Genomic DNA, 17,576 nt, shown 5'->3' on the forward strand with positions numbered 1-17,576 from the left:
CAATGTGTTGAGTATTCCAGACGACAAGTCATTCTCAACTTATTGTGAGAGCATTAAACCATCCGTTGCCACTGGAAATGTCAATTGTATGTACTTGTATATCACCTCAAACCCAACACGCTGTCATCGATTAATACATTCTCCGGCTTTGTTGGTTTGAGATTTGTTAACCCCGATCAGCCATGCAAAACGTGTTAGTGATAACACCTGCTGTGACTGTGACGCGGCTTCAGAATTGTGAAATGTGGAGTAAACTAAATATATGGCATCCATTGCCATGTTTGAAGACACGTGACTTGGGGGGAATGTGTGTATTTGTCGAGTTCATGATGCTATATTCATGTTGCTAAATATCTACATGTATTGATTTTCCGGCATTTTCAATGGTGTTGAGTGATATATACTGATAATGATCTGATTAATAGGACCTGTGAAGATAGGTAGAATAGATTTTGAGCCCAAATTCCTTGTGCAGAGTTATGTCCCTTGATAATGCCAGCGTCAGGTTCATTGGTTCAAATCCCAGATTGGTCCAGAATCCTATTTTGTCAAGTTAAGTTCATGTTGATTTCACAAGAGCAGTTAACCAGTGTTTTGCCACAAAAGGTGACTATGCTTGTCACAGGAGGAGACTAACGGGATTAGGTGGTCTGGCTTGCTGATTTTGTTGACATGTCATCAGGTCATAATTGCGCAGATTGATGCTGATGCTGTTGATACTGATTGTCTAGTCCAGATGACTCACTCACTGATTAGAAGATCTGAATGCACCTGTCAATACACAATTAGCTCAGGTATTACCTGTATAAAGCATTCCCATGAAGGTCAGGGTAGATTAAGCCATCAGGAGCCAATGCTTGCCATGAAAGGTGACTATGCTTGTCTATGCTTGTCGTAAGAGGCGACTAATAGGATTGGGTGGTTAGGCTTGCTGACTTGGTTGGCACGTCATCGGTTCCCAATTGCGCAGATCGATGCTCATGCTGTTGATCACTCAATTGTCTGGTCAGACTGTATTGTTTACAGACTGCCGCCACATAGCTGGAATATTGCTGAGTGCGGCATAAAACTAAACGCACTCACTCACTCTGTATTAAGCATAAGTTTGATGAGCCACATTATGTTTAGGGGTCGTGGTGGGGTAAGGGTTAAGAATTTGCTTGTCACACTAAGAAACATGGTTTGATTCCCCACATTGGCACAATTTTCAAAACTCATTTCTGGTGTCCCCAGCTGGGATATTACTAAAAGCCGCGTTTAGGATGGGTAGTGCATTAGTTACAATGTTAGCTTGTTACATCGAAGGTCTGAGTTCGTACCCAGGTGGGATCATTCAATGTATGAAACAAATCTATTTTTGGTCCACCATCATGATATATGTTTGTAATATTGCCAGATAGTTTTCATTCTTTCAGTTGTTACCATTAATGGTGTTAACATACAATGCTGATACTGCTTCTACAACATTTTTCCCAAATCATGTTTGATAGTTAGTGGTTTCAATGTTAACAATTTCAAGGAGCAACATTTACTAATTTTTTAATTATAAAAGTTCAAATACATTTTAGGGACCCTACTTCACAACTGACAACTATACCAGTTTTTCTTCCTTAATTAACTTAAGCTTCCAAGATGTTTTGTCTGTAAATAATGTGGTTTCCGCCACTTTTCACAGGTATCCAGGTTCCTGTTTCTAATTACTCAGAAAGGGTCCTCCAGTCATTGCCATTCACAAACTTTCCCCCAAAAGTCAAACAGTGTCATCACTTAGAAGGAGATTGACCCGCTAGTGTATTCTTGTGCATAAATACAGGCCTAATCTGCCTCAGAACCACCCATTGACCATTGAGGTCAAGAATAGCCCCAGGTCTGGTCAGTAATTTAAGCAGGCAGAGTTAAGGAGGCACAGCATTATGGGACAGGCAATCTCCCAGGTGTTAAATAACATGAGTGTTAGTCATGGGGGAGCACACAAACATGGGTGCACCCAGTACATGTGAGGTAGGATGATGGCCAGTCCGGCAGCTTCTGGACAGGATGTTGTTAACTTGTTAGGGTACGCTAATTTGTTCTTCACCATGGACTAGATTTGATGAAAATGAGTGGATGTAGAATAAGGAAAGAAAACATGTCATTTTGGAAGTTTATTAGTAGGAGGATGTTGTTCACGGCAGACTATCCCATTCCTGATTTTGACCTACTTCTTAAATGTAAAATGACCACATCAGGAAAGAAAGCAAATTTTTGTGTAAGTTTATTGGTTTCTCAGGGCCAGGTGACTCCATTCCTGATTTTGCGCCAGTTTTTAGGTGGGAAAATGACCTCAACAGGATGGAACTCACTTTTTAGGTTACTCAGGAGGATTTGGTGTTTCAAAGTTCCCCTCATCCAAACCTTCTTTTGGATGTTTTTTTTTTACATTGACAGTGTTACTATATGCATTTGTTTGGGCATTGTCAGGATGGAGGGTTGTTATCTTGTCGTAATGATGTCACTTGATGGCATGGCCCAGATTGGATGATGTTAAAGACAATTTATTCTTACAAAAGCAGTTAACCTTCTGTGCTCTCTTTGAAATAAGTTTTAATCATGTTAAACCACTTGCTCATTTACGTCAGTTCAGACTCACTCTCGTGAAACCACTCTCACAGAAGTCAGTCGAGCCTTATTTTACTTTCACTCACTCATGTAAAACCCAATACTCACTCATGTATGTTGTATTTGACCGTATTACCTGTAACAGAAACAAACATTATGAAAACACTGTAAATACACTCTGTGATTAATGATACAACATCGGATTAGACCATGATATGTGCCTGCCAGATTTCTTTGTCCTCAGAAAAGGTCAATGATGAAAGCCATTTTTATTATCCTTAAAACACCCTTATGTGAAGGGTCCCCTAAACAGATTATCTACCTGCCCTGCATGGTAGACATGGAATAATCAATGGACTATGGTCTTCTGAAGATTTTTAAATAGCTACTGTTCAAACAGCCTCCAATTCTGATACAAAAGCTCTGAAATGATAGTCTTGTCTAATAGCTTATTCTTAGAAAAAAAAAACAAAGTGTTGACTCGGCCATTGTTGTCTGTAGGTATGGTCATGCCTTTGTAGAGTTCAAGCAGTAATACGAACCTGGGCGGCAAGTTGAGATTATTCTCATTCCAGTGGCTCCCCCTACCTGCATTATCAAGAACTAGTCGCCTTCTCTCTTAGTAGTTTATGGCTGCATTCTTAACCCTTGACCTGCCATATTAGTCAGTCATATGTCAAAGGTCAGCTTTGACTCTTCATTTGGAGAAATCTGGAAGATAGTATTCTAACACATTGTCATAGAGAGGGGGCTGGTGGGTGTGTTGTGTTGGGTCAGCAAGGTTAGATAACGTAAGCAAATATTGAAATTTTATATAGGTATGTGGGTTTGTGTGAGATTGTAGGTTATGCATACGTCTGTCAATGCAGGGGGAATATTAAACAGTTTATGCGTTGTCTTTCTTTGATTTTGAGGTGTAGTTACTTTAGTACTTGCACTTAAGATTTCTGTTTGACCTGGATCTGATTAATTTTGTCGGTGTTGCAGTCAATAAGCATTACATTTTATTTAGCACCCTTAGGAATTCATTCCTTTTCATATATGGATCAAAAAGACCCTTAGTGCTTTTTGAACTAGTGTGTAGTGAACAAAAAAAACACACTGAATCTAATTGCTAGTTTTGTGTCATCAGAGGCTCACACAAGATGCATAGACGGATAGAGTATGCTAAGTAAATTTCCAAATATGTGTTGAAAAATAATTCTTTCCCACCAGTTATGCGACAGAGAGAGAGAGGGGTAGAGAGAGAGAGAGCTTTTGTCATGATTGTGGAGTGTGTGTGTGGCTCAGTCTTATTAGCTTGTTATGCCAAATAGACAAATCAGGGTTGAACTATAGTACGTCCTTTTTCCTTACTTTCTTATTGTATTGCATCAAGCCAGAATGTACCATTCTTGCAGATTAAACACAGCATATTGTGATTTTTGTGATAAGATTAGTCTAGATGAAAAGTGGACACCTTTTTTACCTGATTCTCTCATTTTGCAGTTCTTCCTGCTTGAATATGGCCTAGGTTCTATCATTACATTTCTATCATTTATGTCAGTTTTATTCAATTTCAGCTTTTAGCAAGGTAAACATTAGGTACTTTTTTCTGAGTTGGAAGGATGCAAATAATTCTTGAATTGCTAGTGTACCCCAGTACAGTGGCTTTTGTAAAATCACTAGCCCTGATAATTTTTCCACTATACTTGCTGATTTTCTTTTTGATTATTTAATAAACAACATAATTAACAATGGAACGTCCATTGGACACCGGTACAGCGCGATATACAACACAAGACTGGGACGTCGGGCAGTGGGTTATTTCCACCCTTGAGTTGTATCATTTAAGTGCTCTTTAGATTTTTACTTGCTTTCGGCACAGTCAGTAGTTTTGGACTGTGTGTATTGTTAAAAGCTTTAAGTAATATTTTGTAATTTTAAAGACTTATATAATTTTTATAGCTTCTCATAACAACACTGTGATGTGTTCAGTTCCATTCAAAGTTAACTGTCAGTGTACGGATATGTTCCTGTGCGGTAAAGGGAGACCACTGTAGTGGTCAACTTAGTATTGACGTATTGCAGGTACCATCACTTTAGTATGACAAGGTGGCAGACCAATTGAGTGCTGATAATCAGACCTCCTTCCTCTGGGACTGAATTTGCCAGTGAATGCAGCTTTCAATTAGCAGTGCTAGATAAATCTCACTCATCAAGTCCGTGTAAAGATTCAGATGCCAGGCTATCGTTAAGAAAGTGAAATAATAGAAGAAATTCTGTACTTGAAGTTTTCTGGACTAGTTCTGATATAAATATCTGATAATTATTAACTAGATAAAACCAAATATAGGCACATCTGTCTGTGAAAAAGAACCTGTAAGGAAAAAATAAATATTCTGATACCATGGATGTTCACATGGCACGAGGGATTTTTGGTACACCATGCTTGATTCAGATGAACAAAGTAACGTTCTAGCGTCATGTCGTAACAAATATTTTTTAAAAGAAAAGATATTTTATAAGAAATCTGAAACATGAAAAACCCTGTAAAATTCAAAATATCATTGTATCCCTCATATTCATATTGCAGAGTATTTATGTCTAGTATAGCAAAGAGTTTGAATGTAGCTAAGCGTTCTAGAGGTTTGCTGGTGGCAGTGAACTGGCTTAGTGTTTTGAACATTTATTTGTCTGACAGAAAACACTGTTTTCACTCCCCATGTGTATGCAATGTGTGAAGCATATTTCTTGTGTCCCCCTGCCATGATACTGCTGGATTCATGCTTTTGGTGATGTTGGACAATTCATACTTGAGTGTTGCTGTTGAATAGTTTTAAGTTTGGTAGACCTGCTCAGAGTATTCTGAGAACCAAGTATAAATCTATTCTGCTACACATCAGCAAATGTCATAAATTAACAATTTTTAAAATTGATTTGTAAGAAACAGGCAGTGTAAGCTGTGTACTTTCGTAGAAGTAAACTGTCTTTTACTGATACGAAGCTGAATAAACAGGAAAGAGGTTTAGCAGGGCTCGTTTTAGGAAATGTTAGCCTACTTGCACGAGGTGCAGGCTAAGACAAAAACCTACTTGCACAAGGCAAATTCCCGATGCACTGCTTTTATTGCAATGTATAATGAAAGAAATATGCTTTTGAATTGTTTAGATGTAGTATTCAAAGATTTACCCACTCAAAAACTGACTTGCACCTGGTTCAAGTTTGACTAATAACTGGGTTGACAAATTGCTTACCTGGTGAACTTGTTTAGAATCTTGTGTAAGTCCCCGTGTACCCAGAATTTAACTGTCAGAGTGGACAAGGAGTGAATGAGTGAGTATATTTTTACGCCACACTCAGCAATATGCCAGCTATAATGTTGGCGTTCTGTAAATAATCCAGTCTGGACCAGATAATCCAATGATCAACAGCATGAATATCAATAGACGAAATTGCAGTTACAGTTACATGTTTCAATCGAATCTGGACCAGACAGGCCAATGATCAACAGCATGAGCATCGATCTGCTCAATTAAGAACCTATGACAAGTGTCACAGAGGAATAGACAAGGAACCATTGACTTAAATGTTTATTTGATACTGCATTGTCAGTGGGCATATTCTGCCCTGCATTTCCTTCTAGAGTTTCTGATGTCTCCTTAATTTGGAGCTACCGAATGTTTCTTTGCTAACAATTTATCATTTGTATTTGGTATTTCAAAAAGTTGTTACTTGCAGTAATTGGTTTCTATTACCTTGGGATTTTGCGAATTTATGCATCAAGGAGGTAAGGCTTTAAAATCGTTCTTCTCTAAAAACTGTCAGATGACGTCAGTGTTTATGTGCTTGTGGTCTGACCTAGTGTGTAACGTGTCACACAAGCCCACAACAGTGATATATACTGGAAAAAATAAGCAACGGATATTGATATTTTTATGACTGATATTTTATCAGTGTGTCCGTGAATAAATACGTCATTCTTTGTAATTTCAAAATTTACAGATATCCCTAACTATTTTTGTCCAGTATATATGCATGATTAATAGAAGTCAGGTATATATGTGAGAAGACTGCATTCAGTCAGTGAAAAAAGATCAGTAATTAAATGCAGATAAAATGTTGGAAAGGATGCTTTGAGTAATTATGGAGAGAGTTGATGTGGTTTTGTTTTTGTGAAATTTTCATGCATGACATCTGTATGGAAGCAAGTCAGCTTATTTTTGTAATGATGATATAATATGAGTATTTTATGCAAATACATATCCTATATTCACCTTGGAGCTGTGTGATATTACAATGTTCTGTGCAGATTATTTAGAAGCAAAACAGCTACCCAACGTATCCGCTTGCAGTTGCCAAGTGTGTGACGTTAATTACGAAATCATCCACATGGTGAACCAAACACCAAATGTCTCAAGCTGTTTGATATCTTGTGGTTTAAATTTCACAACTGAGGCTTATGATTTTGTCCTCAGCTCAACAGATTCTCATGCATATTTGTTGAAAAGCCGTGTTGAAAAGTACAGTGTTGGGGTAGCCTAGTTGTTGAAGCGTTTGTTTGTCATGCTAAAGGCCTGAGTTCGATTCCCCACTTTGGTACAATGTGTGAAGCCCATTTCTGGTGTCCCCAGCTGTGATATTGATGGAACATTGCTAAAAGCGGCATAAAACCATACTCACTCATTCACTCCTAATATCATGTTTGTTGTAGTAGCTGGGTTGTGGATGCAATACAGTAATGGCACCAGAGTTGTCTTCAGCAACCCATGCTTGCTATTAAAGGCGACTCAGCTTGTCGTAAGAGGCGACTAACGGGATCGGGTGGTCAGGCTAGCTGACTTGGTTGACACATGTCATCGGTTCCCAATTGCGCAGATCGATGCTCATGTTGTTGATCACTGGATTGTCTGGTCCAGACTCGTTTATTTACAGACCGCCGCCATATAGCTGTAATATTGCTGAGTGCGGCGTAAAACTAAAACTCACTCACTCACTCACTCCCAGAGTTGTCATGGAACTATGATAAATAGTTACTGCTCCTACTTGACAATATAGACCATTAATTTGTCCCTGGTAAGCGTGAGCATATGTTGCATCATATATCTTCTAGTTGCTGAATGCCAAGTCAAAGTAACGATCATTTAATACCTGACGCCTCATCCATTTAGCATTGCCTAAGTAATGTTTACACCTTGTGTACACCCTACTGACTTGATGGGGAACCCTTGACTATGCAACCAAGTTTCTTTTTATTAAAGTGTTGTGTGTCATATAGTTTCTGTTGGAAGCCTTGTATGTGCTACTGACTCTGTTGGAAGCGTTGTATGTCCTACTGACTGTCGGAAACCTTGTATGTCCTACTGCTTCTGTCGGGAGCCTTGTATGTCCTATTGACTATTGGAAGCCTTGTATGTCCTACTGTCAGAAGCCTTGTTTATCCTACTGCTTCTGTCGGAAGCCTTGTTTATCCTACTGCTTCTGTTGGAAGCCTTGTACGTCCTACTGACTGTCGGTAGCGTTGTATGTCCTGGCTCTGTTGGAAGCCTTGTATGCCCTATTGACTATTGGAAGCCTTGTATGTCCTACTGTCAGAAGCCTTGTTTATCCTGCTTCTGTTGGAAGCCTTGTTTATCCTGCTTCTGTTGGAAGCCTTGTATGTCCTACTGACTCTGTCGGAAGCCTTGTATGTCCCGCTGACTCTTGTCAGAAGACCTGTGTATATTCTACTGGTTCTATTTGTGTTTTCTACTGGTTCTATTTGTGTTTTCTACTGGTTCTATTGGAAGACTTTAATATTCTACTGGAACTATTGGAAGACATAAATATTCTACTGGTTTTGTTCTATGACTTTAATATTCTTCTGGTTCTTTTGGAAGATTTTTCTATTCTACTGTTTCTATAGGAAGAACATGTTTTACTGGTTCTATTGGAAGATGTGTACATTTTACTGGTTCGTTTATCTATACTGTTTCTATTGCTCCTTGTGACAGCTAATTGTATCTTACATGTCCATGGACTACCAGATAACTTCTACTTATGGTTTCAAACATCAAATAAACTTGGATTTCGTTTCTTATCAGCTCAAAATGTCGTTATTACATTTCGCAATTATAGTAAATTAGAGTTATCGTTCTTTGAAATGTATTGTTGTTCGATAAATAGCCCAGTAAACATTAACATCAAACATTGTGTTATAAAATCAGGGCAAGTGGAAAATTAGTCAGGAGAAGTTACTTTCTTTAAGTCACTTGCCCTGTGGCAAGTTGCTTTTTAAAAAGTTTTGAACCTATGGTTTTTGTATTTGCAGACACAGATCCCTATGAGGATATACGTGCTATGTGGGAGTTGCCTTACACACATCAGATACTGAAGTTACTGACTCCAAGACTCCACTTCTCAAAGCTCACTATACAGGTACGTGAACTAAAGTGTGGTGTGATAGTCTGGATATCACCAGAGTCAATTTCTCCATTTTCACAATACAGGAAGGTGAGCTACAGAACATGGTGTGAAACAGTCTGGATACCTGCAGAATTCACTCCTTGAAGCTCACAGTACAGGTATGTGTACTATTGTCTAGATACCATCAGAATTCACTTCACCATGATCACAATACAGGAAGGTGAACTACAGAACATAGTGTGAAGCAGTGTGAATACCCTTATATTTTTAAAACCACTTCTCTACGCCCGCAATACAGGTAGGTGAACTATAGAGTGTGCTCTGATACCACTGGGATACCTGAAGACACAACTTCTCTATGCCCACAAAACAGGAAGGTGAGGTACAAAACATAACGCAATACTGTCTGGATACCTGCAGACGTTTCTCCAGTGTGACAGGTAGGTGAGCTAGTGCTATGGAGAGTGTGTCATACTCAACGTGTTTGATGCATTGCGGATGTAACTGGATGATCTGATACATGATATGCCTACCAATATGTTGATTTTGTTTTACTTCTGTCGACTGCCATACAGAATTTTTTTTTTTTCACAATCATCTTGACAGCAGACCTCACAGATCAACTTTTCTTAATGCTTGTCAAAATATATATCAGAATCCGATTGTGAACTACAATGTGATTGAGCCACAAATAAATGGTCAAAGGAGCTGAACAGACAGTGGTTAATAGCAACTCGTCAGCCTTATGTTATTTAATTCATACGGGGCGGTGGGATAGCCTAGTGGTTAAAGCGTTCGATCGTCACGCCGAAGGCCCGCGTTCGATTCCCCATATGGGTACAATGTGTGAGGCCCATTTTCTGGTGTTCCCCGCCGTGATATCGCTGGAAATTGCTAAAAGCGGTGTAAAACCAAACTCACTCACTCACTCACTCACTATTTAATTCATACAAACTTACCAACTCTCGAGCAAGGACCTCATTCAGTCAATAAATACACAATGTCTTTGGGAAAGTAGTATGATGTAACATCTGTTATTTCTGAGAGAGCTTTCTCAGTAAAGTTCAAATACTGGTTCTTTTTAGAGTTGACTCCGAAGGTGGATTTGAACCAGCACTCACATTCAGTCAGACATTACAGATCCCATGTAGTTGATATGCGCTTAATACCATGATCAGTGATATATGAAATGTATTCTAAAAAAAATGCATAATTATGGATGTTTACATACCAATATCCATATCAATATACTTACATTAATGTTTCAAATTATTATTCATTTTGTTGCCATTGACGACCAGTCTGCATGAGAAGCAGAATTGCGTGTTTTGTGTAGAATTGTTATCAGTGTAAGTAATTATTAAGATCTGAAATCCCTGGATAGTTGCCAATATGCTGATGCTGACGTACACACACTCCTCCTTTGCAATTCTACACAAAATGGAACGTAATTAGATCAGCAAAAATATTTCACTCTTCAAATTGAAAAAAAATCTCAAAGACTTTCAGCTTGAGAATATAAATTAAAAATATGCCAAACAAAAACGGTTGCCTGGACCTGCCTACAGCAGAGGCTGGGTTGAAGGTGTTAATCCCTCTTATCTCTGAGGTATTTAGCTGCTAGTGCTCCGGATATATGTTTGGAAATGCAACCCGGAGAAGCTGTCTCGCAAGGGGCGACTTGGGGCAGCTTTACTGCAGTGCCATTGACTCAGAACGAGGATGTGACGGATTTGTTGCTATGGAAAACAGCTGAGAAACTAACAGTGAAATTAGTTTGTCCTCTTTTTGCCTGGCAGTGAGGACTTGTGATCTGATGATGCACTTTGCAGAGGTTATTCTGTGATATTGCTCGTATAAGACCTGATCAGATTTTGATCTTGTAAACATGGTGTTAGATGATGGCATTTGAGGGTTTCATGAAGAGATGTTTGTTTGAAGTTGACGAGCTGTCAAATAGGATTTTTATCGGCCTGGTTATTTCGGCATAGTTGTGGGTGGGAATTGTGAAATAATGAAATTGATTTTGTCACAGTAATTTCATCAACCAACGCACAGTGTTCATTTGGTAGATAAGGTCACTACTGGTACTGCATTCAAAGTTATCCAGTGGAAATGCCACCATCTTTAATTTTAGGTCAAATTCTTTTAGTGAATTTTCTCCAACGGTAAGACTTATCCTGAAACCAAACAACACTTATCTCTGTCTTGAAGATTTTGCATTCCTCGATCAGATCAGATAACCTTGGTTTAATCTGGAGTTGATTTCATTAAATTTTCTGAAAATAATTTAGTTTGTGAAACTCATCGTCACTGGTGACAGGTAATGATTATTTACTGTGGATTAAATATGAAAAATATTATAAACCTGAGATATATTTTATGATAAAATAGGATTTTGTATGCTTGTTCATTTTTTTTTTATTTATGTTTTTTTTTTTTGGGGGGGGTAGCAGTTTTATCAGATGCCAGGGTTTGCTGAAAATGTGCGTTATCAGATTCTTTAAATTTCACCTTGGATAGATGCAACCTCAAATCTAATGGTCCAGGATTAATGAATATTTATTGCTACTGGTTGTTTACCAGTTTATCTGAAAGGACCTGTGGACCTATGGACATGTTAGATTTAACCGATTGTACTTTCATCTTGTTTCTTCCTTGTGACATGAGCTAGTTATGGAGACATTATTATTTTAGTCATATATAATAAATATTATATTTAGTTGCCATAGAAACGAAAACATATACATATGTCATGCAAACTGTTTAACATCATCAAGAATGATAAAAAATATGACTATCAATGTTTACTATGTATTATATGCGATTGTAGGTGGTGCAGATTTGTCTCCCTTTGTTGTCTCAGGATCAGTTTCTTGTAGGCAGACCTAATAGATCAAACTTCGTGGTGACCACTGGTTTCAATGAAAACAAACAAGCAAGCCTTTACCTAAAACACTGTTTAAAACAGTAAAAAGCCCAATTCACTCACTCACACATTTATTTCATGTCAAATTTGATGCACCATGGATAAAGCGTCTGCCGGGAGAATAGACAGTAATGTTTTAATCCCAGGATGCATCATACCAAAGATGTTACTTGTTGTTGCTGTGAATGCCCCTGCCGTTCTTCAGTGTAGTTGTGTTGGATTATTCAGTTAGACGTCATTTAATGGAAATGATGCATAAAACAAATACTGTATTGATTTCCATTGCTACAGATGTGTACTACAGAATCTCGTATCTTGTTTGGAGACCATGCAGATGTTTCCACTGAATAATAACTACTAGCTAATCATATTGTGTGAAATTGAACACAATCCTGTTTTTAATTTCCTTTCCTGGCACAAACTGATGGCACAGAAGATGAGGATGTTGTATGAATACAATGTACAACGAGTACAACGTGAAATTATATTGTGTAATGTTGCAGAATGTTTGCATGTCGGTACTTTTCAAATATCTTCCCGTATTAAGCTTAGTTGTAAGGTTTGTTACTGTAGTATACAAAATTGATCATGCCATCTTTCAAAATGTGCTGTACCAGCAAGTCTTTTCATTATGCACACAGATATTGAATTTTGGTAACTGTCTCTGCTTGTTCTGAGAATATTTGTTATTGCGTCTGCTCTGTTTTTGCCCTGATGCACAACAATCGTCATGTATAATGAGATTAGTGATGGTAAACTGATGGGCTGTCATGACTACCATTGGTGGGAACAAACATGTCTAGACCAATCAGGGACTGCGATCAGTCACTCAGTATTTGGGGTATTTCCATGAAGAATTCAGAAGTAACATTAAATGTTGTATTTGGAACTGCCGATCAGTGCCTGTTTAAGACACTGCGCAGGTGATACTAAAACCACCCTGTTTTCAAGTTAAGGGTTTCAGATCTAGATTTGATGCCTGTAAAATTATATTTGATCACACATTTTTTCTGTGGCAATCAATGACACAACTGCCTCATGTAAATCTGATATTAATGGATTATTGGGAATGCAGGATTGCAAATGTCATGGTAAAAGTTGGATTTTTTAAATGATAGTTCATTAAAGTTGTGTACCTTAGTTTCCTGGATCTGCTGATATTGGGTTAAATTCAAAGTTTCCCCGATATTGTTCCCTATTTTTGCCTTTAACAGTAACAAGTTATCTTGCCAGCATTAAGCCAGCACATCATGTTACAACCAAAACCTTTCCAAGCTCAAAATTCAGCCTACGTCAAGCACGAAAGTTGTGAAAAGTGCTTTCAATAGTTCCTAGGTATGAAAAGATTTGGTTGAACTTGATGTTACATGTCCACAGCTGTTCGATTTTGATGGACTACATAATGATGTGCAATATTGTCTTCAAGTTACTGTGTTATCCAAGGTTTCTACAGCAGACGGACATGGTGCATGCGGTGCTTCTGGTGTCATTACACTGTGTAGAAGATAGGTATTTTCAATGTCAATAAACCAAGAAAGCACTCTTTCTTTCTTCAAGCTAGAGATTCCACTTTCAGACTTGGTTTTGTTATCTTGAACTATAAATAGTTGAAAAAAACTTTCTCTTCTCTGGCTTTGCTCATTGGTCTGTGTTTCCTAGACGCTGATTTTCTGTGTAAAATGTAATTCTGTTTACCTGTCTCTCCGAATGCAATAATCATCTTATCTTAACCAGTCAAAATATATTTCGCTGCCCTCAGGTGATCTGGCCTCGAATCGCTAGGTCTTGGGCTTGATCGTAGATTTTGTCCAGTCAATACCTAATGACACAGTCTATGTCCATAAAGAGACTGTGTGTTGATGTCTGGGTATGTGTAAGTGGTCTTGTGGATAATGTGTCAGTCACGAGAGCAGAGGGTCATGGTTTAATCCCTGACTATTATACCAAAATATGTTAAAAGAGGGTGCTTGTTGTTGCCATTCCTGACACTAGTTATTAGCAAGCTGAAATGAGGAATAGAGTCAAATGGGCCACTCACTCACTCACTCACTCACTCACTTGTTCCAGTACAGAGGTAAGCTTTTTCAATTCTTAGTTTAATTTTTGTCAATATATTTTGAATAAATAATTGCCAATAAGATTGTTGCATTTTAATGAGAATAATGACTTTTAAATGACAAAAAAAAGTGAGCACTTGCTTGAAAACATCCAAATAAATCATTGCATTTTAAAGCACCAAGTAGTCTGTCTAGATTTGCACAGTATCAAGGTCTTTGAAAATGTGAAAATGAAGAAAGTCTCAGGGTTCCCTTTTATGTTTTTCTTATTTTACTATAAACTTTTTTTAAACATATGTTCATTTCAGTGACTAGTTGTTCGTCTATTCAGCAATCTGCTTACTGTAGTACCACTTCATGTTCATGATAATGCTTTGTTTTTACCCTCATCTACTCCCCTAATAAAACCCCACTCCACTTGAGTCATTCTCCACCTTCCTTCCAATCTCACCCTATCGCCCTACCCCCAGTCCAACCCCCCTCCATACACAACCTCCCTCACCCAATCCTACCACCGTCATCTAATGTCCTTTCTCCATCACTGTCTCCTCAACCCAGCTCGTTGCTCCATCATCCCCTTTTTCCTCCCCCCACCCCTTGTGTTCATCCCAAAGGTTGACTTGACATTATGTCTTCTTCCCTTATGCCATCAACATCACCTCCCAAGTCATTGCACTGTTTGTCTTTCAAGCTTCCCATAATGGCCCCTGACAATAGCCAGAGAGCTGGCTGAATAGATCATGGCTTCCACTAGCTCTGTTTGAATTAACAACTTGTGGAGCCTTTTGAGTTAGAGTGGCGGGGAGAGGGGAGTGGGGATATTTGTGTCCACATGTCTGAATGTTGTTGTTGTCAGCCATTTTGAAGGGAGGAATTGTCTGTAGGTGTGTATATAGATGGCTTGTGTGTCTAGAGATTGGGAGGATTTGGCCCGGGCTGCCGCAGACAGGTAGCTGTGTGTTTGCTTCTGGGTTGTTGATCTGTTGACGCTGAAGGAGCTACAAGCTAATGTCTCTGCCGGTTTTACATTCCCTCCAACACCTGTACTGGCATGAGTAAACATGTGTACACAAACAAACATTGTCTGACAGGGGCCTTGGGGACTGGTATACTGGGACTGGGGGTTGTCAAACTCGGTCCCAACTCCTGTCGGGGTAGGGATAGGAGCCCTGTTTGTTGAGCTACTTACCTATCTGGGTTGTCAGACTGAGGAACAACTCCCAGTAGGGTAGGAATGGCAGCCTGATTCGTTGAGCTACCTGTCCCTCTAGGTTGTGAAACGGACTCGAGGGATGGTGGCCCCTTGTGGATGATTGACTCAGTAGTATGGTCTACTTCTCGCATGGTGATGCTTGGCTACATACGGGGCTCTGTGGTGCTGGCCCATTGTTGATAATGGACTCGATAGTCCTTTGGGGGCTATCATGCTGCCCCTTGTTGATGACTGACTCAGTAGTCCTTTGAGGACTGTGGTGCTGGTCCCTTATTGATGATTGACTCCATCGTTCTGTAGGGTGCTGGCCCAATGATGATTGACTCCATCATTCCGTGGGGTGCTGGCCTAACGTGCATTGTGCATTGTTGATGATTGACTTGATAGTCCTGTGGGGTGCTGGCCCCTTGTTGATGAATGATTCTATAGACAGTCAGAGATGCAGGTTTCAATCAGTAAATCCAAGACAGTGAATTATCGGTCGAAGCAAAATGAGACCCAGATCCCTCACTCGCTCTCCATATAATATACTAGCAATGACAAAACTTTCCTTGTTGGCAGTATTGAAATAATGCACCCATGATATCAATACACAAAGGATTGACAAGGCAGCGACATATCTCTGATGAAAGGTTTATGGCTTTGTATACAGGCGGATCACTTCTTTTCTTTACTTTGACAATAAACCACTGACCTACAAAATGTTATTCCCAAAAAATGACAAATTGCTCGGTGTTGACCAAGTAGCTTAGAGAAATTAGTTAATATCAGCGAACACATGACAAATAGGTGTGCATCGCTGACAATCCAGAGTTGGGGGGAGACGGAGTTCAGAGGTCAGTTTAGATACCCACGTTGCTTGACAAACATTGCCCGCAACACTAAGACGGTGTTGTTGAACCATGTTGCTATATGATCACTTAGCAAACACTGGCTCTACACTCCACCAACCCTGCTAGGAAGGGTATTCCTCAAGGCACGAAAATACACACTTGGGACTGAAATACACTGCATTTTTTTTCTGTTGTGAGTGAAAGACGATATGATAATTGATAACTCGGTCAGAATGGAAGATGGAAATAGCCAGGGCCATTTTTGATCCAGTTTTAGGTCTCAAAATGAGGGAATTAAGTGATGTTGAATTGTAGGTGTGGCTGTTTATTGATCTGAATGTGTGGTAGATGGTAATAGCAGCAATTGCTTGCTGGAGCCATTTGGATTGCTAAAGGGATTGCGTTTTATTAAGTTTCTTGGTGTTTGGTTTTGCGCAATTTAGCACATTCAGTCATGAAGATCATGGTTATGATTCGTCTTCAGTAAACCATGGTTGTTGTAGTGGGTTGAGTGGTTAGACAAGTCATTGTATCCTAGTTTTATAATCGATGCTCATGCCATTGATCACTGGCTTGTCTTTTACAGACATTTTTATGGACTCGCTGAATATTGCAGAGCGCAGCACGAGACAACCGACCAAATTAAGTTTGTTCATGATTACACCTACCACTTGATAAGTAATAAGATTAATCCTTATCTTTATCTCTTTCTCTCTCTCCCTTTCTTTCATGCAGTGCTGTAATACTCTCTAACTCAAGTGTAATACTGTTAGTGAAACACTCGAGACATGTAATTGAAATTGGTACTAAACCTGCATAAACTCACACGTGGTTATACATCATAATCTCTATATCATTAAATTCCACTCACTCACTCACTGTGAGGATAGCATGGTTGTCTGTTTTCTTTCACAGAGGATGCAAATCTACTTTGACAGGATTTTACTATCACTACTTTTTTCTTGTAAGTGAGATATCTGTTAAAGACTAAGTATAGATGAAATAATTTTATAAAGAACAGGCATAAAACAACTGATTTGGTCTTATGCGGAGAAAGTACGAAGTTGCTATGGTGACAGTAACTAGTTAAGGGTTAGTCCTGGGTGGTGTATCATCGCCATCCTCTAACACAAAATGATACGAAGTGAATAATGTTTTCAGGCACACTGTCAAGACCACTCACTCATTCACCAAGATCAACATGTCATGTTATCTACACTTTCAATCAATAGTTCAAGACCATTGCTCATTCAATCATTCACTCACTCAGATCAACCAAGTGATGTTCCTCAATCAGCATATGTGATACTATTTTATGCCGTACCTCACTTCCTTATTGACTCACTCACTCTTACACACTCATCTTGAGTATCAACCCTGTGGCCTGTTACAGTTATTGACTTGGCCAACAGATGCAGTTAGCAATTGAAGAAGAACCTGTAGTATTTCAGCCTCTCATCCAATCTTTCAACATCATAAGAAACCATGATAATTTCCCAAGTTGATGTCGATTTTTACTTTCGTCTGGCAAACGTGGCTCCTATTGATAACCACTGACCACT

The 17,576-nt window shown here is 38.9% G+C and overlaps 2 protein-coding genes across 4 annotated transcripts in view; one reads left to right on the forward strand and one right to left on the reverse strand.

Annotated features, from left to right (window-relative positions):
- LOC137260975 (uncharacterized protein KIAA0930 homolog) overlaps positions 1-17,576 on the reverse strand; it is a 225,905-nt gene that overhangs the window by 90,962 nt on the left and 117,367 nt on the right. The gene's annotated exons all lie outside the window — the stretch shown is intronic.
- Positions 1-17,576, forward strand: part of LOC137260968 (B-cell CLL/lymphoma 9 protein-like) — a 136,618-nt gene that overhangs the window by 35,495 nt on the left and 83,547 nt on the right. For all 3 annotated transcript variants that reach the window (XM_067798554.1, XM_067798555.1, XM_067798556.1), the window contains exon 2: positions 8,888-8,994. In XM_067798554.1, the coding sequence (XP_067654655.1) occupies positions 8,888-8,994 (107 nt within the window). The remainder of the gene's footprint in view (positions 1-8,887; positions 8,995-17,576) is intronic.

The sequence above is a fragment of the Haliotis asinina genome, chromosome 14, assembly GCF_037392515.1.
Source record: "Haliotis asinina isolate JCU_RB_2024 chromosome 14, JCU_Hal_asi_v2, whole genome shotgun sequence".
NCBI classification, from domain to species: Eukaryota; Metazoa; Mollusca; class Gastropoda; order Lepetellida; family Haliotidae; genus Haliotis; species Haliotis asinina.